General features: G+C 45.6%; 1 protein-coding gene across 1 annotated transcript; it reads right to left on the reverse strand.

Moving 5' to 3' along the window:
• On the reverse strand, nucleotides 1–26,950 carry LOC124262976 (sodium-coupled monocarboxylate transporter 1-like). Its single transcript, XM_046697592.1, has 15 exons — nucleotides 26,521–26,950; nucleotides 26,152–26,217; nucleotides 25,279–25,330; nucleotides 23,840–23,907; nucleotides 13,488–13,642; nucleotides 12,974–13,114; nucleotides 12,590–12,722; nucleotides 11,899–11,987; nucleotides 6,861–6,976; nucleotides 3,827–3,894; nucleotides 3,449–3,535; nucleotides 3,042–3,274; nucleotides 1,578–1,675; nucleotides 951–1,078; nucleotides 1–429 (listed from the first exon to the last, which is right to left on the reverse strand). Exons 1-15 carry the CDS (start codon nucleotides 26,890–26,892, stop codon nucleotides 310–312), a joined length of 1,926 nt encoding a protein of 641 aa, XP_046553548.1. The 5' UTR covers nucleotides 26,893–26,950; the 3' UTR covers nucleotides 1–309.
• Between the last annotated feature and the right edge of the window lie 1,016 nt (nucleotides 26,951–27,966).

A 27,966-nucleotide genomic window follows, 5' to 3' on the forward strand; every position in this document is an offset into this window, starting at 1 on the left:
CAAAGTGAATTTGTTTATTGCTATCTACGTACATAGTAGACTTGAATACAAGGACACTTATTACAGGAAGCGCCCATAGAATGGTGCATAAACAGTGACACTACAGTCTGGTGAACACTACACTGTGCAGTGTTACAGTGTTAAAGTGTTACAGTGTTACGGTGTTACGGTGTTACAGCATCTGTATACTGTTCTGATGACGTGAAGCCGTCACAACACAACACCATGGAGACAAGGAAGGTTGTCGAGGGAGACTCGACATGACGCAAGTGATAGGGTAGCACACAACCGCTGGGGACCTGCTGCAGCCTAGGTGTAGGTGTGGAGCAGGGTCAAGCCTTGGTCAGCTGTTCTGTCATCGGCTGGAGTAATGGCTGGCTTACACGTGGGCGACTCGTCTTGGGACAAAACTGATGGTAGACTGTAGCTCTGTAAGACGTGTGGGGTATATGTTCTCAAAGTGCCAACCAAAGTGGATATCAACTGAAACTGGTTATGGTAATGTTGCAATGGGTGATTTACTCGTTTAGGCTGCCAGCTGTGCACAAATGTATATACACCAATGAAGACCATCAGCCTGATGTCGTCTATAATACGTGCTGATCACAAAAAGATTTGTCTTTCTTTAGGCAGTGTTATAATCATCAAGCCCGCTTGACAGTTTTGAATTCCAAAGGCAAAAATCTCTTTGAGTGTGTGTGTGGCGTTGATCTCTTTTTGTAAATAAACACTCTTTTTGAACCAATGTCATAACGGCAGGCACTACTACTGGAGGTGCTTTCCATGAACGCCTTGTGTCACCAGTGATTTTGAGTGCTCCATTAACATAATATTTAGAGTTATTTTTCTCTTTATACCTTTCTATGGCTTCTGAGGATAGTCAAGGTGGTATTCTTCTGCACATTTGTCTTATATTTACCTTATGTGTGAGCTAGCTAACCGTGGTTTACCTGTTTATGTCGGTCATGGTCCACTCCACACCTGAGGGGTTGGAGAAGCATCTCCGGCAGAAAGGGGAACAAGCGGTCAAACAAGGGACTGATGAGGCGGGGGTCCAGGGTGGACGGCTTGCGTGGTCCTGACCATACCATCAACAGATATCATCATAATAAGAATTATATCTAGTATAAGCATTGGTACCTGCTCTTACATATCGATCCACTATAATAATATCATTAAACTAAGTAATGTTAGACCACTTCAATCACCCACCTATTCTCTACTATTAGAACTGCCTCACTCATTCACTAGAAGTCATTGTGGTGGGGTAGCCTTGTGGTTAATGCGTCCGCTCGTCACGCTGAAGACCCGGGTTCGATTCCCCACATGGGTACAATGTGTGAAGCCAATTTCTGGTGTACTCCGCAGTGATATTGCTGGAACATTGCTGAAAGCGGCGTAAAACCATATTCACTCACTCACTTACACACTACAAGTCAAACTGCCTCACTCGTTCACAAGTCAAGTAAGTTGTCTCACAAACCCATTACAGCCAACAACCTGTCTGGCAAGCTCACTCACTCACACCAGTGACATCTCTAATCCAGTGACTACACGTCAACAAATCGCTGTCTGACCTGAGAGTAGGCTGGTGACAAGCCCGGCCAGCACCAGCACTGCCATGGCGGTGGGAGTGTAGTACATGTAGGACAGCGAGTACAGTGGGAGGAACACGCTGCAATCAGTACCAAGGACGCCGTTCATAAACCCATCTCTCGACAACAGGGATCACATAGCAAAGATTGTTTTGAGTAGTTGATCGGATATAAGACATACAAAGGAAAACTGACGTCCTTGCGAGGGTAAATCGAAAATGTCGTGGTCTCATATTAGCACTGATTTCTTCTGACATTTGTCTACTGATCCAGTAGTAGTCCAGTCTGGTTCTCCTAGCCTTGCTGACATCTTAATCTTGGTGTCCGCAAGGAGCTCTCCTCGTTCCTGGCACAAATGCCACCAGGAGCCGGGTCAGGAATACAATGGGCATTTGGATGTCATAAAGTGTATGTATCGTCCTGAGACAGTAGGATGCTAGTTTACTTAGCTTCTGACGTAGTCCAAACTGCGTAATTGCCCGTTCATAGCGTAATATGTAGCCAATACTGATCAGAAACTGACACTGCGACTGCAGCCTGATTCCACCCGTGTCTTCTTCTTTAGTGGCTTGACCCAATTTCTACCCAATTTCATCACCAGTTTTGACCCAATGTCTACCCAATTTCATTATCAGTTTAGATTCAATGTAATGAAACTGGAACGGGAGTGCAATGCGCCCACCTTTCTGTTAGGTTTCTGTTGGAAAATGTAAAAACGCTCCCTGAAATAATTTCATTCGGGTCAGCTTCTAATTTGTTGTCGAGTCTGTTAGTTCAGATGAACTGTACTCACCCAGATCTGATCCCACTAATGTCAGCAAGGTGCAACACGTTGGTCAGGTATAACAGTGTGGTGAAGAACTTTCATTGGTGACAACCAGACCTTCTCTGCTACTTCCGCCTTGCAAATACACTGACCAGCTGGTAGGTGGTCATCACAAAAACCTATTTTCATATCTGAGTGCAGTTACTGTATCTTAATCACAGTTAATTCACAGTTTCTCCCAGTGAAACCGGTTTGCTTACATTTTGAAATCAGATGCAGTTGTGTGGTGTGGCCCCTAGTGTTGTGTGGTGTGGCCCCTAGTGTTGTGTTGTGTGGTGTAGCCCCTAGTGTTGTGTGGCGTGGCCCCTCGTGTTGTGTTGTGTGGTGTAGCCCCTAGTGTTGTGTGGTGTGGCCCCTAGTGTTGTGTGGTGTGGCCCCTAGTGTTGTGTGGTGTGGCCCCTAGTGTTGTGTGGTGTGGCCCCTAGTGTTGTGTGGTGTGGTGTGGCCCCTAGTGTTGTGTGGTGTGGCCCCTAGTGTTGTGTGGTGTGGCCCCTAGTGTTGTGTGGTCCACTGCTTTACACAAATACAGGAGGCCGCTAGCTTCTCGATTTACCCTCGTAGTGTGGACGTTTACGGATAATATACACTGAAACATGGTAAAGACATAACAATTATCAAACCTTGAGCTAGTCTCCGTGGTCACTGCAACTGTTGTCGTGTTCGAGTCTAAGATATTTGTGGTTGTAGTCACAAACATAGTATTATTATGCAATGGCGTTTCCATAGTAACGTTCCAGTTGCATCCATGAGTGAAGACGGGCGAGCGAACTCTGCTACCTGTCCTGTGCACAAACGCGCCGACCCCGATCCACGTCATGAATGCTACAGATGTTATGCTGCCAACAATGGCGCCCTGCACAAAGAAATGATGAAATTACAAACGCAGCCTGCCCACACCGAAAGAACTATTTCAGATACCCGATTTTGCACACGCACACGCACACGCACACGCACATGCACACACACACGCACATGCACACGAACACGCACACGCAATCGCAATCGCAATTGCTGGAATACGACTTACCTTCGAGTTGGCCCATGGAAAGAACATACCGAGGACAAAGATACCGAAGATTGGACCGTTGAGGAGAGATGTGGCTGCTGCAGCGGCCTGGTGAATGAAACCAGACTCAGGTTATGTGCATTTGGTTACATTTATCACGTAATAATGCTTTCACAATGTGTCAAATCTACATTCACCATGTAAACGCTCATGGCCAAATTTTAATCTCCTTCTTGCACTCTGGTTCCAGCTCTCCCTGGACAGTATACAGCCCACGTTGTCTGCCCAGGTTAACAGGCACCAACACCAATCAGCTCTGTCTACCGGGAACCCATTCACTGTTCAAACTAGGACTCCCAGAGAAGTGTGACACATTATTGTTAAATCGTTATGTCCTACCTGAAACAGTGTGCCCATCCGTGACACAGCGAAGGAGAGAAGAATGATAGTGGAACCACTCAGCGCCACTGGAAGATCAGATGACTATACGTTAAGACGTCCATCATGTCACACTGCGTTACATGCATGTCAGAACGTTAAATATGTCGTACCGATTACACACAATTTAGTTACACACACTGGTTAGTATGTTGGTGAATAATGGCACGGACTGATTTTACGTTAAAATATTAGTTATGTTACATGTACAGAGTACAGACTGACTGTACATTACAACGTTTGTAACCTTGGACGTATAGTCGTATTTGCCAACATGATGACGAATGAACATTCAGTCAAAACCACGATGCAGGTGTTTCATGAAACTGTCTACACCAGTAAGGATTAGAGACACCACCTGCTTGAAATACACCGTTTTGGAAGATATCGAATGCAAAGAAGATATTTACAATTCACACCCAAGGTTAAGTCGTGTATTAGATACAACAAATAGTTTTAACATGAAATAAAACTGCTCTGTATCGCTCACGCATATCGCATGATAGTATACCCGCTATGGAGCAACTTGCTTCACGTGGTTATTAGTTGGTCCTCAAGGTCAATACGTGCTATGAGTAACTGTATGGCCTCGATGCCTATATCAATACATCTATTTCTAAAGGTTCCTATAAAAGATGCAAGGTCTAAGTTTAGTTGGTTTTTCAATACATATCCAAAACCATACTTGTCTAATAGCTGTTTTACTTGTAACGCCCATCAAGGTATTCCAATTTCTGCTAGTCTATACTGATAAAGATAAGCATTTGATAAGATTATATTGTCATTCTGTTGAATCAACCGTACCCAAAAACTGATAATTCTTACAAATTGATTTATTTTCACTGAATAACGACCTAATTCACCACGAGCTAAAATATTTGGAGCTCCTCTTGGAAGATGCAATATTTCCTTTAAGAATTTATCATGTACATTAAGAATATCTTGACAAGGATGGAAACCCCAAATTTCCGTAGCATACGTCAATATAGGTAATATCTTAACATCGAAAACTTTTAATAGCACATCTAATGACAAATTAGTAAACATATGGATTCCACTTTTTAAAGAAAACAAAGCTTTCAAAGCTTGCTGCGACAAAATCTTTTGGGTTACAAACCAGCTTCCAGATGATGACAAATGAATACCAAGATATTTATAAGTGGGTACAATGTCAAGAGGTGAACCATCTAAACTGAAACGTTCATATTTGCAAAGTCGCCCGGCCTTCCTGAACACAATTATCTTACTTTTGTCAGTGTTTATTTTAAGTTTCCATCTATTACAATATAAAAGTAGTTTATCTAGACGTTTCTGTAACCCGTTGACAGTCATATCGAATAGAGCGATATCATCCGCAAAAAGCAAAATAAACAACTCTATGACACCTAAGTTGACACATCGCTGACCATCTGAACCAATGAAATCGACAATATCGTTAATCAAAAAGAAAACGGAAAGGGAGACAACTGGCAGCCTTGGCGAACACCTGATGAATACTCAAAGAATGGAGTATACCTAGCATTGAGCGAAATACAAGCTTTGACATCTTCATACATATTCTTTAGAATCCTAAATATTCTACCTTTAACGTTCCCTGTCCAAAGTTTGAACAAGAGACTATCTCGACACACGCAGTCGAATGTTGACTTTAAGTCTATAAATGCACAGTAAAAACGGGATTTGTGTACTAAAAGATATTTTTCAATCAAGACATTTATAATATATATGTTATCACTTGTACGAAAACCCTTCCGAAATCCAGCTTGTTCAGGTGATAGGAACTGTTCTTCCGATGCCCAATCATTTAACCTTCTACACAATATTTTGGAAAAAATCTTACCAGAAACCTCTAATAGAGATATAGGTCTGTAGTTAGTAGGATCCGCTGCACTTTTTGTAAACTGGAATAATTACTCCCAAAATCCATTCTTTCGGGTAAAAACCAGTAGACAGGATCAAATTAAATAAAGTACATAGTAAATGAAGACACTTTTGTGGTGCATTCTTAAAAAATTCAATCGGCATTCGAGAGTATCCTGGAGATTTGCCACACTGCATATCATTAATTGCATAACATATTTCCTGTAGCGTAATATCACTGTCTAGGTTATTGTATACATTAATCGTTTCATGTATCAGACGATCAGTTAATGTCTTTACAAAGTTCTCTACATAATCGTAAAAATCCTTCTCATCAGGTGTTTGATATCTACTACTAAACAGAGTTTTAAAATGAGTGGTCCATACTGGAGTCTCAATTGAGGTGGTCAAACGTGAGCGTTTGTTTCTGACAATATTCCAAACATTTCGCATGTTCTTATTTAAAATGGCGCTCGATAGTTTATGGCTTAATGCATCAAACGATTGTGTCGAATACTTCCAGGCAACAACGTAATTTTGTTTATCCCTATCAGATTTCGAAGCATAAAATGCACAGAGATAACATCTCGCTACTGCCTGTGCATGCCAACACTCTACATCATACCAGTTATGTACCTTAGAAGGCACAGTTCGACTGTCAATCAAAAAGAAATTCTAGATTATGTCCATTTTGTGTTATACCTGTAATTGAGACAGAATATCACATGTGGTTGGAATGTCCTTTTTACTATAATCTCAGACATACAATTTTGCCTGAGTTCTCTTGTACTCATCCTTCTTATGATAAACTGGTATTACTTTGCACATCACACGATTCAGGTATTTTAAATCGTTTAGCGAAGTTTTTGTTCCTTGCATTCAAACAACGTAACAATTACCTTAACAAAACTTGTACAACCCATTAAGTGTATGTTTATTGACCTTGTACAGTGTTATGGCGCTCCAGATTTCCACTTTCGTAATATGACTCATGTAAGTGTATAATGGGCCTGTGGCCCCTTTATTGAATAAACCAATTAAACTAACCTCAAAGAAACACGTTTCGTTGTTTGATAAGGGCATAATTCAGATCCCGGTACGTGTGCACTCACTGTGGCTTGACAGACATACTTACCAATAACCTTTGACATGATGGCGGAGGCCCTGTCAGAGATACTGCTACAACACCAGGGTTTGATGAGGTCGCCAGGAACGACAGCACTGACAGCGTTCAGTCCCGAGGAGATAGAGCTTCATGGACAAGCAGAGACATGTATGTAATATCTATACCTCTATACATGGTTCCTGTGTTATGGAAGAAGAGCGACTATTTTAAATGAATCTTAAATTGATTAAATGTTTCTAAAATGGTCCCAAAAACACTCATACGTAGATGTGCATATTCTTGGGTACACACATTGACCAATCAAACCCCCTCATTTTCATGGCTGCAACTGGGGAGGGATCACACACATACGCGAGACTGCCACTGAGGGGGGATGACACAAACATACCTGAGACTGCCACTGAGGAGGTATGACACACACATACATGAGACTGCCACTGAGGAGGGATGACACACTCATACCTGAGACTGCCACTGAGGAGGGATGACACACACATACCTGACACTGCCACTGAGGAGGGATGGGATGACACACACACATACCTGAGACTGCCACTGAGGATGACACACACATACCTGGATGCCACTGAGGAGGGATGACACACCTGAGACTGCCACTGAGGAGGGATGACACACACATACCTGAGACTGCCACTGAGGAGGGATGACACACATACCTGATACTGCCACTGAGGAGGGATGACACACACATACCTGAGACTGCCACTGAGGAGGGATGACACACATACCTGAGACTGCCACTGAGGAGGGATGACACACATACCTGAGACTGCCACTGAGGAGGGATGACACACATACCTGAGACTGCCACTGAGGAGGGATGACACACACATACCTGAGACTGCCACTGAGGAGGGATGACACACATACCTGAGACTGCCACTGAGGAGGGATGACACACATACCTGAGACTGCCACTGAGGAGGGATGACACACATACCTGATACTGCCACTGAGACTGGGATGACACACATACCTGAGACTGCCACTGAGGAGGGATGACACACACATACCTGAGACTGCCACTGAGGAGGATGACACACATACCTGAGACTGCCACTGAGGAGGGATGACACACACATACCTGAGACTGCCACTGAGGAGGGATGACACACACATACCTGAGACTGCCACTGAGGAGGGATGACACACACACCTGAGACTGCCACTGAGGAGGGATGACACACACATACCTGAGAGACTGCCACTGAGGAGGGATGACACACACACACTGCCACCTGAGGAGACTGCCACTGAGGAGGGATGACACATACCTGAGACTGCCACTGAGGAGGGATGACACACATACCTGAGACTGCCACTGAGGAGGGGATGACACACATACCTGAGACTGCCACTGAGGAGGGATGACACACATACCTGAGACTGCCACTGAGGAGGATGACACACATACCTGAGACTGCCACTGAGGAGGGATGACACACATACCTGAGACTGCCACTGAGGAGGGATGACACACACATACCTGAGACTGCCACTGAGGAGGGATGACACACATACCTGAGACTGCCACTGAGGAGGGATGACACACATACCTGAGACTGCCACTGAGGAGGGATGACACACATACCTGAGACTGCCACTGAGGAGGGATGACACACATACCTGAGACTGCCACTGAGGAGGGATGACACACACATACCTGAGACTGCCACTGAGGAGGGATGACACACACATACCTGAGACTGCCACTGAGGAGGGATGACACACACATACCTGAGACTGCCACTGAGGAGGGATGACACACATACCTGAGACTGCCACTGAGGAGGGATGACACACATACCTGAGACTGCCACTGAGGAGGGATGACACACATACCTGAGACTGCCACTGAGGAGGATGACACACATACCTGAGACTGCCACTGAGGAGGGATGACACACATACCTGAGACTGCCACTGAGGAGGGATGACACACATACCTGGACTGCCACTGAGGAGGGGATGACACACACATACCTGAGACTGCCACTGAGGAGGGATGACACACATACCTGAGACTGCCACTGAGGAGGGACACACACATACCTGGGACTGCCACTGAGGAGGGATGACACACATACCTGAGACTGCCACTGAGGGAGATGATGACTGCCACTGAGGAGGGATGACACACATACCTGAGACTGCCACTGAGGAGGGATGACACACACATACCTGAGACTGCCACTGAGGAGGGATGACACACATACCTGAGACTGCCACTGAGGAGGATGATGACACACATACCTGAGACTGCCACTGAGGAGGGATGACACACACATACCTGAGACTGCCACTGAGGAGGGATGACACACACATACCTGAGACTGCCACTGAGGAGGGATGACACACACACATACCTGAGACTGCCACTGAGGAGGGATGACACACATACCTGACTGACTGCCACTGAGGAGGGATGACACACACATACCTGAGACTGCCACTGAGGAGGGATGACACACACATACCTGAGACTGCCACTGAGGAGGGATGACACACATACCTGAGACTGCCACTGAGGAGGGATGACACACATACCTGAGACTGCCACTGAGAGGGGGATGACACACATACCTGAGACTGCCACTGAGGAGGGATGACACACATACCTGAGACTGCCACTGAGGAGGGATGACACACATACCTGAGACTGCCACTGAGGAGGGATGACACACATACCTGAGACTGCCACTGAGGAGGGATGACACACATACCTGAGACTGCCACTGAGGAGGGATGACACACACATACCTGAGACTGCCACTGAGGAGGGATGACACACATACCTGAGACTGCCACTGAGGAGGGATGACACACACATACCTGAGACTGCCACTGAGGAGGGATGACACACATACCTGAGACTGCCACTGAGGAGGATGACACACACATACCTGAGACTGCCACTGAGGAGGGATGACACACATACCTGAGACTGCCACTGAGGAGGGATGACACACATACCTGAGACTGCCACTGAGGAGGGATGACACACACATACCTGAGACTGCCACTGAGGAGGGATGACACACACATACCTGAGACTGCCACTGAGGAGGGATGACACACATACCTGAGACTGCCACTGAGGAGGGATGACACACATACCTGAGACTGCCACTGAGGAGGGATGACACACATACCTGAGACTGCCACTGAGGAGGATGACACACACATACCTGAGACTGCCACTGGGATGACACACACATACCTGAGAGACTGCCATTGACCTGAGACTGGATGACAGGGATGACACACATACCTGAGACTTGCACACTGAGGAGGATGACACACACATACCTGAGACTGCCACTGAGGAGGGATGACACACACATACCTGAGACTGCCACTGAGGAGGGATGACACACATACCTGAGACTGCCACTGAGGAGGATGACACACATACCTGAGACTGCCACTGAGGGGGGATGACACACATACCTGAGACTGCCACTGAGGGGGGATGACACACATACCTGAGACTGCCACTGAGGAGGGATGACACACATACCTGAGACTGCCACTGAGGAGGGATGACACACATACCTGAGACTGCCACTGAGGAGGGATGACACACATACCTGAGACTGCCACTGAGGAGGGATGACACACATACCTGAGACTGCCACTGAGGAGGGATGACACACACACCTGAGACTGACACACTGCCACTGAGGAGGGATGACACACATACCTGAGACTGCCACTGAGGAGGGATGACACACAAACCTGAGACTGCCACTGAGGGGGATGACACACATACCTGACACTGCCACTGAGGAGGGATGACACACATACCTGAGACTGCCACTGAGGAGGGATGACACACATACCTGATACTGCCACTGAGGAGCGATGACACACACATACCTGAGACTGCCACTGAGGAGGGATGACACACATACCTGAGACTGCCACTGAGGAGGGATGACACACACATACCTGAGACTGCCACTGAGGAGGGATGACACACATACCTGAGACTGCCACTGAGGAGCGATGACACACATACCTGAGACTGCCACTGAAGGGGATCACACACATACCTGAGACTGCCACTGAGGGGGATGACACACACACATACCTGAGACTGCCACTGAGGAGGGATGACACACATACCTGAGACTGCCACTGAGGAGGGATGACACACACATACCTGAGACTGCCACTGAGGAGGGATGACACACACATACCTGAGACTGCCACTGAGGAGGGATGACACACACATACCTGAGACTGCCACTGAGGAGGGATCACACACATACCTGAGACTGCCACTGAGGGGATGACACACACATACCTGAGACTGCCACTGAGGAGGATCACACACATACCTGAGACTGCCACTGAGGGGGGATGACACACACATACCTGAGACTGCCACTGAGGAGGGATCACACACATACCTGAGACTGCCACTGAGGAGGGATGACACACACATACCTGAGACTGCCACTGAGGAGGGATGACACACACATACCTGAGACTGCCACTGAGGAGGGACACACACATACCTGAGACTGCCACTGAGGAGGGATGACACATACCTGAGACTGCCACTGAGGAGGGATGACACACATACCTGAGACTGCCACTGAGGAGGGATGACACACATACCTGAGACTACCACTGAGGGGGGATGACACACACATACCTGAGACTGCCACTGAGGAGGGATGACACACATACCTGAGACTGCCACTGAGGGGGGATGACACACACATACCTGAGACTGCCACTGAGGAGGGATGACACACATACCTGAGACTGCCACTGAGGGGGGATGACACACACATACATGAGACTTCCACTGAGGAGGGATGACACACATACCTGAGACTGCCACTGAGGAGGGATGACACACACATACATGAGACTGCCACTGAGGGGGGATGACACACACATACCTGAGACTGCCACTGAGGGGGATGACACACACATACCTGAGACTGCCACTGAGGAGGGATGACACACACATACCTGAGACTGCCACTGAGGAGGGATGACACACACATACCTGAGACTGCCACTGAGGAGGGATGACACGAACATGCCCGGGATGCCTGGGTAGACGCCGAGGATGTCCATGACGAGAAGTGGCAGGGTCTGAACGGCACATACAACTACATGATGTAAGCGACACATACAACTACATGATGTAAGACGTGACAGTCTGTGACATCAGCATTCCCATCTTCCCTCGGTCCCAACTGACAACCATCCCACCTCCTCTGTCTGCACCTGAGCGCCCAGCTACATCCGTCCAGCCCTAACCAATATTTCATCCGATTGTTTCCCCGACCATCATATCTCACACCAATCCTCTCTTCAACCCTTGCCACTTCACCTGGTCTCGCGCTATCCGCAGCTGTGCAATCCCCACCCCCTTCCCCGACCACCACTCGTCTTGGCTATCGTCACACATGGATGTGTACAAACAATGGTGATTCCGATGATATCATCTCCGATTTTCAATGCAAATCACAGGAGGCATAAGCTGCAATCTTCCACGCCGGTCAATAACAGTAAATTCAATGCACAATATCTGACATGTGTGAATATTCTGTCACATGCATTCGGTAGGAGCGCATCTATATGATTGTATCTGCGTGTAGAGAACATAATGAAATACTCTGTCATGTCAAGCGTCATTATGCCAAACAATACATTAATACGTATCATGAATGTTTTTTCTTTGTTAATCAGACCTGATCAGTCCTGGAGATGAGGTTGTTGAAGCTGACGGGGTGGCAGTCGGAGTAGAAGGCGTACATCACGATGCCGATCATGCAGCACATGCTGATGACGATGATGAGAAAGAAAGTGTTGAGCACCAATGCACTGCGCAAAAAAATGCAAAAGTATATATCTATTTTGGTGGTGTGATAGCGAAAACAGAACAATATGAAATATATTCTTGCTGGAATCTCCGTACATAAGACCCGGTTTCGACATCCTTTCTGTAAAGCCAGTTCGCTGTTAGATATCAGTATTGAAAATCAGATTCGGGGCTGACCACTACGGGTACCTCTGCAATACCAAATGACCACAGGTCACCACCTGAAGGTGTAGACAGAGCTTGCAGCACTTACACCTGAGCCTTGGCGATGCTTCTGCAGGATAGGGCTCGCTGCACCTGCGCTTGGTTAACTCCGTACAGCGACATCCACATGAACCCGCCGCCTACAACCAGGGACCAGAAGGAGTGGCGGGTAGTTGGGTCAATGTCGAAACTGAGGAATAGAAAGGTAACGTTCAGAGTCATGACTAGCATGTACATAGCACCAATTGTGAAGAATAGCATGCAGTGACGGAGCTTGGGTATGGAAAGCATCATTGCTTTGAGGAGACCTATATTTGTGAAGTGACGCTTCCAGATTTACAGATATGTATTAAAATGCACCGTAATCATTAATCCGAAAATAGATAGATTCGGTTGAAAGGTGACAGACACAGGGTATAAGCTATCCAGAAATATGGTATAATCTTTTTCAGAGACACGGTACAAACCATTCAGACACAAGGTATAACCTTCTCAGACACGCGGTGTATAAGCTACTCAGACACAGAGTATAAGGAGTACAAGTACAAGGAGGCATATATACTCATGGAACATAATCCTGGATCGTTGGTAAGCAATCCCCCCAGGCCTTGTCAAAGCCACCCATGACGACGGAGCCCCTGATGAGGATGGCGACGAGGCCGGCAATAATGATGAACGCCTGGAACGTGTCCGTCCACACCACCGCCTTCATCCCGCCCTACAACAAAACCCCTCAGTAGAACTTGGCATGTCTGACTTTACTTTACATCATTACATCTGACATTAGCCATAGGCATGCGGCTCTCTCCTTAAATCACAGGTAAATAAAACTAACGGGTTGCTAGATTGAATCCGTATCATATACTAATGGAACTAAGTAAATGTGCATTGTTTGATGTTATGTCATTTTAGGTCTTTGAATGAACAGCTGTACATGAGGCCCATTGATCTCATCCCTATATCGCAGATCTGCCAGACTGACATTGACGATGACAAGTTGTGCCTGAACATAAGATGTGATGCCTCCCCACACCATAACTGTCGACGTTGAACAACGCACGCGTCAGCATACGGTTCACCTCGCTGTCTGTACACCCTTGCCCGCCATCTGAGCTGTCCAAATTAAAGCAGTCAAACTGGCAGTCTGGAATCGATTCCTTAGATGGGTCAGCCGAATGTGGTTGTCATGCTGACGTGACGTCATGCGTGGACGGCGGGTCCGAGGCAAATCTGCCGTGTTCCCATTATGTTGAAAACGTCTCCATAGAGATGAGATCGTGTTTCGATGGGCACCCAGATATCTCGCCACTTCATTGTGGGCCATTCCAGTCTCCAGCATACCCACGGCTGATTTTCTGTAAACCGTGGCACGACGTACACGCAGTTCAGGTTGAAATTACCGTGTTTTCCACAACATTCAGAGACTAGAGAATATACAACCGTTCTTCAATTTTGAATATCAGATGTATGCAAAATGTGAGTAAGTCCATTGTGCACAAAGTGCATGTACCACGCGCGATACGTGACATCAAGTTTCAGTGCTCTGCTAAATGTTTAATCTTAAAACTTTTCAAATAACTTTTATTTCATGCAATATTATGTTATGCACAGTTACCCCTTTCCGTTAGCATACAAGCAGACCTGGTACATGTCACAGGGGCTTGTAACGTTAGTATACAAGTAGACCTGGTACATGTCACAGGGGCTTGTAACGTTAGTATACAAGTAGACCTGGTACATGTCACAGGGGCGTGTAACGTTAGTATACAAGTAGACCTGGTACATGTCACAGGGGTTGTAACGTTAGTATACAAGTAGACCTGGTACATGTCACAGGGGCGTGTAACGTTAGTATACAAGTAGACCTGGTACATGTCACAGGGGCTTGTAACGTTAGTATACAAGTAGACCTGGTACATGTCACAGGGGCTTGTAACGTTAGTATACAAGTAGACCTGGTACATGTCACAGGGGTTCTAACGTTAGTATACAAGTAGACCTGGTACATGTCACAGGGGCTTGTAACGTTAGTATACAAGTAGACCTGGTACATGTCACAGGGGCTTGTAACGTTAGTATACAAGTAGACCTGGTACATGTCACAGGGGCTTGTAACGTTAGTATACAAGTAGACCTGGCATATGTCACAGGGGCGTGTAACGTTAGTATACAAGTAGACCTGGTACATGTCACAGGGGCGTGTAACGTTAGTATACAAGTAGACCTGGTATATGTCACAGGGGCGTGTAACGTTAGTATACAAGTAGACCTGGTACATGTCACAGGGGCGTGTAACGTTAGTATACAAGTAGACCTGGTATATGTCACAGGGGTGTGTAACGTTAGTATACAGGTAGACCTGGTACATGTCACAGGGGCGTGTAACGTTAGTATACAAGTAGACCTGGTACATGTCACAGGGGCTTGTAACGTTAGTATACAAGTAGACCTGGTACATGTCACAGGGGCTTGTAACGTTAGTATACAAGTAGACCTGGTATATGTCACAGGGGCGTGTAACGTTAGTATACAAGTAGACCTGGAACATGTCACAGGGGTTGTAACGTTAGTATACAAGTAGACCTGGTACATGTTACAGGGGCTTGTAACGTTAGTATACAAGTAGACCTGGTATATGTCACAGGGGTGTGTAACGTTAGTATACAGGTAGACCTGGTACATGTCACAGGGGCGTGTAACGTTAGTATACAGGTAGACCTGGTACATGTCACAGGGGCTTGTAACGTTAGTATACAAGTAGACCTGGTACATGTCACAGGGCTTGTAACGTTAGTATACAAGTAGACCTGGTACATGTCACAGGGGCTTGTAACGTTAGTATACAAGTAGACCTGGTACATGTCACAGGGGCGTGTAACGTTAGTATACAAGTAGACCTGGTACATGTCACAGGGGTTGTAACGTTAGTATACAAGTAGACCTGGTACATGTTACAGGGGCTTGTAACGTTAGTATACAAGTAGACCTGGTATATGTCACAGGGGCGTGTAACGTTAGTATACAAGTAGACCTGGTACATGTCACAGGGGCTTGTAACGTTAGTATACAAGTAGACCTGGTACATGTCACAGGGGTTGTAACGTTAGTATACAAGTAGACCTGGTACATGTCACAGGGGCTTGTAACGTTAGTATACAAGTAGACCTGGTACATGTCACAGGGGCTTGTAACGTTAGTATACAAGTAGACCTGGTACATGTCACAGGGGCTTGTAACGTTAGTATACAAGTAGACCTGGTACATGTCACAGGGGCTTGTAACGTTAGTATACAAGTAGACCTGGTACATGTCACAGGGTTGTAACGTTAGTATACAAGTAGACCTGGTACATGTCACAGGGCTTGTAACGTTAGTATACAAGTAGACCTGGTACATGTCACAGGGGCTTGTAACGTTAGTATACAGCAGTAGACCTGGTACATGTCACAGGGGCTTGTAACGTTAGTATACAAGCAGACCTGGTACATGTCACAGGGGCTTGTAACGTTAGTATACAAGTAGACCTGGTACATGTCACAGGGGCTTGTAACGTTAGTATACAAGTAGACCTGGTACATGTCACAGGGGCTTGTAACGTTAGTATACAAGTAGACCTGGTACATGTCACAGGGCTTGTAACGTTAGTATACAAGTAGACCTGGTACATGTCACAGGGCTTGTAACGTTAGTATACAAGTAGACCTGGTACATGTCACAGGGGGCTTGTAACGTTAGTATACAAGTAGACCTGGTACATGTCACAGGGGCTTGTAACGTTAGTATACATAGTAGACCTGGTACATGTCACAGGGCTTGTAACGTTAGTATACAAGTAGACCTGGTACATGTCACAGGGGCTTGTAACGTTAGTATACAAGTAGACCTGGTACATGTCACAGGGGCTTGTAACGTTAGTATACAAGTAGACCTGGTACATGTCACAGGGGCTTGTAACGTTAGTATACAAGTAGACCTGGTACATGTCACAGGGGCGTGTAACGTTAGTATACAAGTAGACCTGGTACATGTCATGTCACAGGGGCTTGTAACATTAGTATACAAGTAGACCTGGTACATGTCACAGGGCTTGTAACGTTAGTAGCACAAGCAGACCTGGTACATGTCACAGGGGCATGTAACGTTAGTATACAAGTAGACCTGGTACATGTCACAGGGGCGTGTAACGTTAGTATACAAGTAGACCTGGTACATGTCACAGGGTTCTAACGTTAGTATACAAGTAGACCTGGTACATGTCACAGGGGCTTGTAACGTTAGTATACAAGTAGACCTGGTACATGTCACAGGGGCTTGTAACGTTAGTATACAAGTGGACCTGGTACATGTCACAGGGGCTTTGTAACGTTAGTATACAAGTAGACCTGGTACATGTCACAAGGGCGTGTAACGTTAGTATACAAGTAGACCTGGTACATGTCACAGGGGCGTGTAACGTTAGTATACAAGTAGACCTGGTACATGTCACAGGGGCGTGTAACGTTAGTATACAAGTAGACCTGGTACATGTCACAGGGGCTTGTAACGTTAGTATACAAGTAGACCTGGTATATGTCACAGGGGTGTGTAACGTTAGTATACAGGTAGACCTGGTACATGTCACAGGGGCGTGTAACGTTAGTATACAAGTAGACCTGGTACATGTCACAGGGGCTTGTAACGTTAGTATACAAGTGGGACCTGGTACATGTCACAGGGGCTTGTAACGTTAGTATACAAGTAGACCTGGTATATGTCACAGGGGCTTGTAACGTTAGTATACAAGTAGACCTGGTACATGTCACAGGGGTTGTAACGTTAGTATACAAGTAGACCTGGTACATGTCACAGGGGCTTGTAACGTTAGTATACAAGTAGACCTGGTACATGTCACAGGGGCGTGTAACGTTAGTATACAAGTAGACCTGGTACATGTCACAGGGGCTTGTAACGTTAGTATACAAGTAGACCTGGTACATGTCACAGGGGTTGTAACGTTAGTATACAAGTAGACCTGGTACATGTCACAGGGGCTTGTAACGTTAGTATACAAGTAGACCTGGTACATGTCACAGGGGCTTGTAACGTTAGTATACAAGTAGACCTGGTACATGTCACAGGGGCTTGTAACGTTAGTATACAAGTAGACCTGGTACATGTCACAGGGGCTTGTAACGTTAGTATACAAGTAGACCTGGTACATGTCACAGGCTTGTAACGTTAGTATACAAGTAGACCTGGTACATGTCACAGGGGCTTGTAACGTTAGTATACAAGTAGACCTGGTACATGTCACAGGGGCTTGTAACGTTAGTATACAAGTAGACCTGGTTATGTCACAGGGGCGTGTAACGTTAGTATACAAGTAGACCTGGTATATGTCACAGGGGGTGTAACGTTAGTATACAAAGTAGACCTGGTACATGTCACAGGGGGCTTGTAACGTTAGTATACAAGTAGACCTGGTACATGTCACAGGGGCTTGTAACGTTAGTATACAAGTAGACCTGGTACATGTCACAGGGGCTTGTAACGTTAGTATACAAGTAGACCTGGTACATGTCACAGGGTTTGTAACGTTAGTATACAGGTAGACCTGGTACATGTCACAGGGGCTTGTAACGTTAGTATACAAGCAGACCTGGTACATGTCACAGGGGCTTGTAACGTTAGTATACAAGCAGACCTGGTATATGTCACAGGGGGCGTGTAACGTTAGTATACAAGTAGACCTGGTACATGCGTCACAGGGGGGCGTGTAACGTTAGTATACAATAGACCTGGTATATGTCACGGGGGTTTGTAACGTTAGTATACAGGTAGACCTGGTACATGTCACAGGGGCTTGTAACGTTAGTATACAAGTAGACCTGGTACATGTCACAGGGGCTTGTAACGTTAGTATACAAGCAGACCTGGTACATGTCACAGGGGCTTGTAACGTTAGTATACAAGTAGACCTGGTACATGTCACAGGGGCTTGTAACGTTAGTATACAAGTAGACCTGGTACATGTCACAGGGCGTGTAACGTTAGTATACAGGTGCAATAGACCAAGTACATGTCACAGGGGCGTGTAACGTTAGTATACAAGTAGACCTGGTACATGTCACAGGGGCTTGTAACGTTAGTATACAAGTAGACCTGGTACATGTCACAGGGGCTTGTAACGTTAGTATACAATCAGACCTGGTACATGTCACAGGGGCTTGTAACGTTAGTATACAAGTAGACCTGGTACATGTACAGGGGCTTGTAACGTTAGTATACAAGTAGACCTGGTACATGTCACAGGGGCGTGTAACGTTAGTATACAAGTAGACCTGGTACATGTCACAGGGCTTGTAACGTTAGTATACAAGTAGACCTGGTACATGTCTGAGGCTTGTAACGTTAGTATACAAATAGACCTGGTACATGTCACAGGGGGCTTGTAACGTTAGTATACAAGTAGACCTGGTATGACATTCACAGGGGCTTGTAACGTTAGTATACAAGTAGACCTGGTACATGTCACAGTATAAACGTTAGTATACAAGCAGACCTGGTACATGTCACAGAGAACTTGTAACGTTAGTATACAAGTAAGACCTGGTACATGTCACAGGCTATGTAACAATTATATATAACGTTAGTATCACAAAGCAGACACGAGAACATGTCACATGGCTTGTAACGTTAGTATACTCATAGACCTGGTACATGTCACAGGGGCTTGTAACGTTAGTATACAAGTGAACCTGGTACACGTACACTTGTAACGTTAGTATACAAGTAGACCTGGTACATGTCACAGGGGCTTGTAACGTTAGTATACAAGTAGACCTGGTACATGTCACAGGGGCTTGTAACGTTAGTATACAAGTAGACCTGGTACATGTCACAGGGGCTTGTAACGTTAGTATACAAGGTAGACCTGGTACATGTCACAGGGAGCTTGTAACGTTAGTATACAAGTAGACCTGGTACATGTCACAGGGGCTTGTAACGTTAGTATACAAGTAGACCTGGTACATGTCACAGGGGCTTGTAACGTTAGTATACAAGTAGACCTGGTACATGTCACAGGGGCTTGTAACGTTAGTATACAAGTAGACCTGGTACATGTCACAGGGGCTTGTAACGTTAGTATACAAGTAGACCTGGTACATGTCACAGGGGCTTGTAACGTTAGTATAGTAGACCTGGTACATGTCACAGGGGCTTGTAACGTTAGTATACAAGTAGACCTGGTACATGTCACAGGGGCTTGTAACGTTAGTATACAGGTAGACCTGGTACATGTCACAGGGGCTTGTAACGTTAGTATACAAGTAGACCTGGTACATGTCACAGGGGCTTGTAACGTTAGTATACAAGTAGACCTGGTACATGTCACAGGGGCTTGTAACGTTAGTATACAAGTAGACCTGGTACATGTCACAGGGGCTTGTAACGTTAGTATACAAAGTAGACCTGGTACATGTCACAGGGGCTTGTAACGTTAGTATACAAGTAGACCTGGTACATGTCACAGGGGCTTGTAACGTTAGTATACAAGTAGACCTGGTACATGTCACAGGGGCTTGTAACGTTAGTATACAGGTAGACCTGGTACATGTCACAGGGCTTGTAACGTTAGTATACAAGTAGACCTGGTACATGTCACAGGGGCTTGTAACGTTAGTATACAAGTAGACCTGGTACATGTCACAGGGCTTGTAACGTTAGTATACAAGTAGACCTGGTACATGTCACAGGGGGCTTGTAACGTTAGTATACAAGTAGACCTGGTACATGTCACAGGGGGCTTGTAACGTTAGTATACAAGTAGACCTGGTACATGCTCACAGGGGGCTTGTAACGTTAGTATACAAGTAGACCTGGTACATGTCACAGGGGCTTGTAACGTTAGTATACAGGCAGACCTAAAGCTCTTCGGTTACATGTCACAGGGGCTTCAGTAACGTTAGTATACAATTCACAGACCTGGTACATGTCACAGGGGAGTGTAACGTTAGTATAAGTAGACCTGGTACATGTCACAGGGGCTTGTAACGTTAGTATACAAGCAGACCTGGTACATGTCACAGGGGCTTGTAACGTTAGTATACAGTAGACCTGGTACCTGTCACAGGGGCTTGTAACGTTAGTATACAGGTAGACCTGGTACATGTCACAGGGGTATGTAACGTTACCTGTACCAAGACCTGGAACCATGTCACAGGGGCTGTAACGTTAGTATACAAGTAGACCTGGTACATGTCACAGGGGTTGTAACGTTGAAGTATACATTTTAGACTCTGGTACGAAATCACAGGGGCTTGGCGTTACGTTATTATTGGGAATTCAAGCAGAGCTGTGCAAACATGTCACAGGGGCTTGTAACGTTAGTATACAAGCAGACCTGGTACATGTCACAGGGGCTTGTAACGTTAGTATACAAGTAGACCTGGTACATGTCACAGGGTCTATGTAACGTTAGTATACAAGTAGACCTGGTACATGTCACAGGGCTGTAACGTTAGTATACAGGTAGACCTGGTACATGTCACAGGGGCTTGTAACGTTAGTATACAGGTGTAGACCTGGTACATGTCACAGGTTTGTAACGTTAGTATACAAGTAGACCTGGTACATGTCACAGGGGCTAGTAACGTTAAAGTAGTACACAAGTAGACCTGGTATGATGTCACAGGACTTGTAACGTTAGTATACAAGTAGACCTGGTACATGTCACAGGGCTTGTAACGTTAGTATACAAGTAGACCTGGTACATGTCACAGGGGCTTGTAACGTTAGTATACAAGTAGACCTGGTACATGTCACAGGGCTTGTAACGTTAGTATACAAGTAGACCTGGTACATGTCACAGGGGGCTTGTAACGTTAGTATACAAGTAGACCTGGTACATGTCACAGGGGCTTGTAACGTTAGTATACAAGTAGACCTGGTACATGTCACAGGGGCTTGTAACGTTAGTATACAAGTAGACCTGGTACATGTCACAGGGGCTTGTAACGTTAGTATACAAGTAGACCTGGTACATGTCACAGGGGCTTGTAACGTTAGTAATATACAAGTAGACCTGGTACATGTCACAGGGGCTTGTAACGTTAGTATACAAGCAGACCTGGTACATGTCACAGGGCTTGTAACGTTAGTATACAAGTAGACCTGGTACATGTCACAGGGGCTTGTAACGTTAGTATACAAGGTAGACCTGGTACATGTCACAGGGGCTTGTAACGTTAGTATACAAGCAGACCTGGTACATGTCACAGGGGGCTTGTAACGTTAGTATACAAGTAGACCTGGTACATGTCACAGGGGCTTGTAACGTTAGTATACAAGTAGACCTGGTACATGTCACAGGGGCTTGTAACGTTAGTATACAAGTAGACCTGGTACATGTCACAGGCTTGTAACGTTAGTATACAAGCAGACCTGGTACATGTCACAGGGGCTTGTAACGTTAGTATACAAGTAGACCTGGTACATGTCACAGGGGCTTGTAACGTTAGTATACAAGTAGACCTGGTACATCTGGTACATGTCACAGGGGCTTGTAACGTTAGTATACAAGTAGACCTGGTACATGTCACAGGGCTTGTAACGTTAGTATACAGGTAGACCTGGTACATGTCACAGGGGCTTGTAACGTTAGTATACAAGTAGACCTGGTACATGTCACAGGGGCTTGTAACGTTAGTATACAAGTAGACCTGGTACATGTCACAGGGGCTTGTAACGTTAGTATACAAGTAGACCTGGTACATGTCACAGGGGCTTGTAACGTGTGTATACAAGTAGACCTGGTACATGTCATAGGCTTGTAACGTTAGTATACAGTGCAGACCCTGGTACCCATCACAGGGGCTTGTAAGGTTAGTATACATCAGACGATAGGTGTATTTGTAACAGTGAGCTGATTCCCCATGGTAAACTCTTCGGTTGTAATATTCTACCTAAATTATTTCATCAAGTCAGTATGTCTACTTGACCTGTTCCAAACCCGGAACCATTCACAGGGAGGAAATAGTCGTGAGTATTAAACGATGACATAACATAGTTTAGCAATATATATATGGGTACTATGATGAAACATTTTAGACTCTGCTCACGAAACATAGTGAAACATGTAGCGGACGAAGGCAATTGGGCATTCTCACCAGAGCTGTGTACATGTCACAGGGGCTTGTAACGTTAGTATACAAGTAGACCTGGTACCTGTCACAGGGGCTTGTAACGTTAGTATACAGGTAGACCTGGTACATGTCACAGGGTCTAGTAACGTTAGTATACAGGTAGACCTGGTACATGTCACAGGGGCTGTAAAGTTAGTATACAAGTAGACCTGGTACATGTCACAGGGACTTGTAACGTTAGTATACAAGTAGACCTGGTACATGTCACAGGGGCTTGTAACGTTAGTATACAGGTAGACCTGGTACATCTCACAGGGGCTTGTAACGCTAGTATACAAGTAGACCTGGTACATGTCACAGGGGCTTGTAACGTTAGTATACAGGTAGACCTGGTACATGTCACAGGGGCTTGTAACGTTAGTATACAAGTAGACCTGGTACATGTCACAGGGGCTTGTAACGTTAGTATACAAGTAGACCTGGTACATGTCACAGGGGCTTGTAGGGTTAGTATACATCAGACGATAGGTGTATTTGTAACAGTGAGCTGATTCCCCATGGTAAACTCTTCGGTTGTAATATTCTACCTAAATTATTTCATCAAGTCAGTATGTCTACTTGACCTGTTCCAAACCCGGAACCATTCACAGGGAGAAAATACTCGTGAGTATTAAACGATGACATAACATAGTTTAGCAATATTTATATGGGTACTATGATGAAACATTTTAGACTCTGCTCACGAAACATAGTGAAACATGTAGCGGACGAAGGCAATTGGGCATTCTCACCAGAGCTGTGTACAAGGTGGCAACGATCCCTACGGACAGCACAGACCCCCACAGGCTTAGGCCAGTTACTGGAACATAACACAGGTGTAACACAACATCCAGACCCCCACAGGCTGAGTGCAGTTGCTGGGACATAACACAGGTGGGTAACACAACATACAGACCCCCACAGGCTGAGTCCAGTTGCTGGAACATAACACAGGTGTAACACAACATACAGACCCCCACAGCCTGACTCCAGTTCCTGGAACATAACACAGGTGTAACACAACATACTGACCCCCACAGGCTGAGTCCAGTTGCTGGAACATAACACAGGTGTGTAACACAACATACTGACCCCACAGGCTGAGTCCCGTTCCTGGGACATAACACAGGTGGGTAACAGAACATACAGACCCCCACAGGCTGAGTCCAGTTGCTGGAACATAACACAGGTGTAACACAACATACACACACCCACATGCTGAGTCCAGCTCCTGGGACATAACACAGGTGTAACACAACATACTGACCCCCACAGCCTGACTCCAGTTCCTGGAACATAACACAGGTGTAACACAACATCCAGACCCCCACAGGCTGAGTCCAGTTGCTGGAACATAACACAGGTGTGTAACACAACATACTGACCCCACAGGCTGAGTCCCGTTCCTGGGACATAACACAGGTGGGTAACAGAACATACAGACCCCCACAGGCTGAGTCCAGTTGCTGGAACATAACACAGGTGTAACACAACATACACACACCCACATGCTGAGTCCAGCTCCTGGGACATAACACAGGTGTAACACAACATACTGACCCCCACAGCCTGACTCCAGTTCCTGGAACATAACACAGGTGTAACACAACATCCAGACCCCCACAGGCTGAGGCCAGTTGCTGGAACATAAGACAGGTGTAACACAACATACTGACCCCCACAGGCTGAGGCCAGTTGCTGGAACATAACACAGGTGTAACACAACATACAGACCCCCACAGGCTGAGTCCAGTTCCTGGAACATAACACAGGTGTAACACAACATACAGACCCCCGCAGGCTGAGGTCAGTTGCTGGAACATAACACAGGTGTAACACAACATACAGACCCCAACAGGCTAAGTCCAGTTGCTGGAACATAACACAGGTGTAACACAACATACACACACCCACAGGCTGAGTCCAGTTCCTGGAACACAACACAGGTGTAACACAACATACAGACCCCCACAGGCTGAGGCCAGTTGCTGGAACATAACACAGGTGGGTAACACAACATACAGACCCCACAGGCTGAGTCCAGTTGCTGGAACATAACACAGGTGTAACACAACATACAGACCCCCACAGGCTGAGTCCAGTTGCTGGAACATAACACAGGTGTAACACAACATACAGAGTAAGTGTAGTATGTGAAATTTACAGGATGTCGTTAACAGAGGAGACTTACCCGCACTGAGCGCCAGGCAGGGAGCGTACAGAACGAAGGACATATACAGCATCTGCAACATGCATTGTTATGGTGATGTCGCTGATTACAGAGTACTCGCCTATCTAACAAGCTTTATGCATACATGAACATCTGCCAAGTGTTCTCTCGATACTAGATGCACCATCACCCACATGCGAGCCTCTAGCAATACAATTCAACATGTTATCCTCTAGGAATACAATTAATTCTCTCATACCAACACAAGAGCCTCTAGCAATACGAAGCTCTCATACCAATATGCTAGCCTCTAGCAATTCAATTCTCTCATATCAACATACGAACCTCCAGCAATACAATTCTCTCATACTAACATATGGGCCTCTAGAAATACAATCCTGTTATACTAAAATATGAGCCTCCAGCAATACAATTCTCTCATACGAACATGCGAGGCTGCACAAGTGCAATTCTCTCACATCAACATACAAACCTCCAGCAATACCATTCTCTCATACTAACATCTGAGCCTCTAGCAATACAATTCTCTCATACTTACATATGAGCCTCTAGCAATACAATTCTGTTATACTAAAATATGAGCCTTCAGCAATACAATTCTCTCATACCAACATGCGAGGCTGCACAAGTGCAATTCTCTCACATCAACATACAAACCTCCAGCAATACCATTCTCTCATACTAACATCTGAGCCTCTAGCAATACAATTCTCGCATACTAACATATGAGCCTCTAGCAATACAATTCTCTCATACTAACATGCGTTAGTCAACTGACTCCCCATCTTTCATTATAAGTTCACAAAGAGAGCTGAGCTGGTTGACCAACAGTGTTTGATTCCTCATGTAGAATACCTCATATAAAATACCTACTATTTGAATAACGAACAGCAGGGAGACGATGAAGCGCACGCTTTTGTCAAAGCGCATCTCCAAGTACTGCAATTGAAAATACAATCAATATACGTAAGGTACATAGCTCAGAGCCACTAAGAGAACGAACATTGTTACAGTATAAATGGCCTGCTAGAACTTACAGAACGAACATTGTTACAATATAGATGGCCTGTTCTCTTACGACGCAATGCTTGTATACAATTGTTCTGCATGGTGCATTCATGTTGGTGTCAATTACTCTTCAATAAAAAGAGTGGCCTTTGAATTCGGTTTTTGACGAAATGAAGTCAGAAATGATTTTAGAGATAGTATTAATAAGCTCAGAAAAACCCAGGTATGTCTTGCCTCAAACACGCTGGTCGTTCCGAGTCTGTAGAAGAATGGTATGAATATCCGGACCGCTCCCAGCGTGGCCACCACAAAACCCAGGCAGATCCACCAGAACATGGAATTGTAGGCATACACCTCAGATGGAGTCCCCAAAATAGTCAACGCTGAAAGAAACGTCACCAACAGCGACATGGCGATGGGGAAGACGTTCATCTTCCGTCCTCCCAACAAAAACTCGTTAGTTGATACATTGTTGCGATCTTTGATGGCGTAAAAAAAGCCGATACCAGCGGACACCGACAGTGTTGCCGCAAGAACGACGTAGTCAGCCGTGTGGAAGGTGCTGGTGTGGCCGGTAAGGATGCTGTAACCGTCCCCGCTCATCATGTCCGGCTAACTGTTGTGACTGCTTGGCGCTACTGCAGTCCGACGACAGTAGTTAACGCTGTGTTAGTGTCATGGGAGAGATGTGTCACTGATAACATTGTTTAATATCGCAAAATGTTAATGTAGAAAAAATGAATATATATACTGTATCTGAAGTAATTGACCATGCTTTATCTGAAGAAGATACGACTATCTATACATTGAAACATTACCATACGACTCACTGCATCTGAGACTGATAACAGCTGCCGGTCATGTTTGCTGGAGGGATACTCAGATGTGCTGAAATCTACCTTACAGAAATGTTTGTTGTCATTTTGGCTTTGGGCCCTTCAGTCAGACATTCTGTGGTGCGGTGTTGTTTTTTCTTAGACAGGGAGTGAGAAAGCTGAGATGAAACGCCGATATGAACAGCATTTGCAGGTATGCAGGTGTCAGATGTCTGCCACGGGTACAGTGGTAGTCAACATAGACACATGTATACAAGAGGCGAAGCGGGATTCGAACCCACAACATAGGCTTCTCTCCTTGTCAAAGGACTCCGTTCTGCACTGCGAATTCGGCCACCCTTAACACCTGATCTTAAAAAGAAATCATAAAACATTGGGCACAAGCACACAGAGCCAGCACATACACTCGCACCTACCAATGATTACACGTTCTCGAAGAGGGCTTATATATATACAGCTAGATACCTCGTTTGTAACACCAACCGAGTAATTCAGAAAATACATACTTGTCTCACTGACATTCCTACAGCTCTGTTGCCATCATAGCAAATATGGTCAAATACTTCGCCCTCTCTTTTGACTCTACCACAGGTGATCAGCAACAGAGTAATGTCCGCTATGTAGCAGCCACCGTAGGTCTGCGCTGGAGTGGGTTAAGAAGGAAGTAAATAGCGAGGAATTGCTATGAACAAGGAAAAGAGGGGGGTTCCCGTTTTGACGGACGATTTTGTTCTAGACAAAAATTCATTGATGCGCGATAATCCTTAAAACAAGGGGATTAACTTATAGTCTTTTTCGGCTATATGTACACACTATAACTTCACCTCGATGTTTTCATTTCATC

Source organism: Haliotis rubra, unplaced genomic scaffold (assembly GCF_003918875.1).
Source record: "Haliotis rubra isolate DU_JTF1 unplaced genomic scaffold, ASM391887v1 Scf862, whole genome shotgun sequence".
In the NCBI taxonomy this organism is placed as follows: domain Eukaryota; kingdom Metazoa; phylum Mollusca; class Gastropoda; order Lepetellida; family Haliotidae; genus Haliotis; species Haliotis rubra.

Excerpts from the sequence above, each read along its gene's own strand:
- LOC124262976 (XM_046697592.1), bottom strand. The coding sequence starts at position 26,892 with ATGATGAGCGGGGACGGTTACAGCATCCTTACCGGCCACACCAGCACC. Across the intron at positions 12,723-12,973 it reads AGCATCGCCAAGGCTCAGGT|TGCATTGGTGCTCAACACTT; the intron begins GTAAGTGCTGCA and ends TTTTTTGCGCAG. Across the intron at positions 3,895-6,860 it reads CATCATGTCAAAGGTTATTG|TGGCGCTGAGTGGTTCCACT; the intron begins GTAAGTATGTCT and ends CTGATCTTCCAG.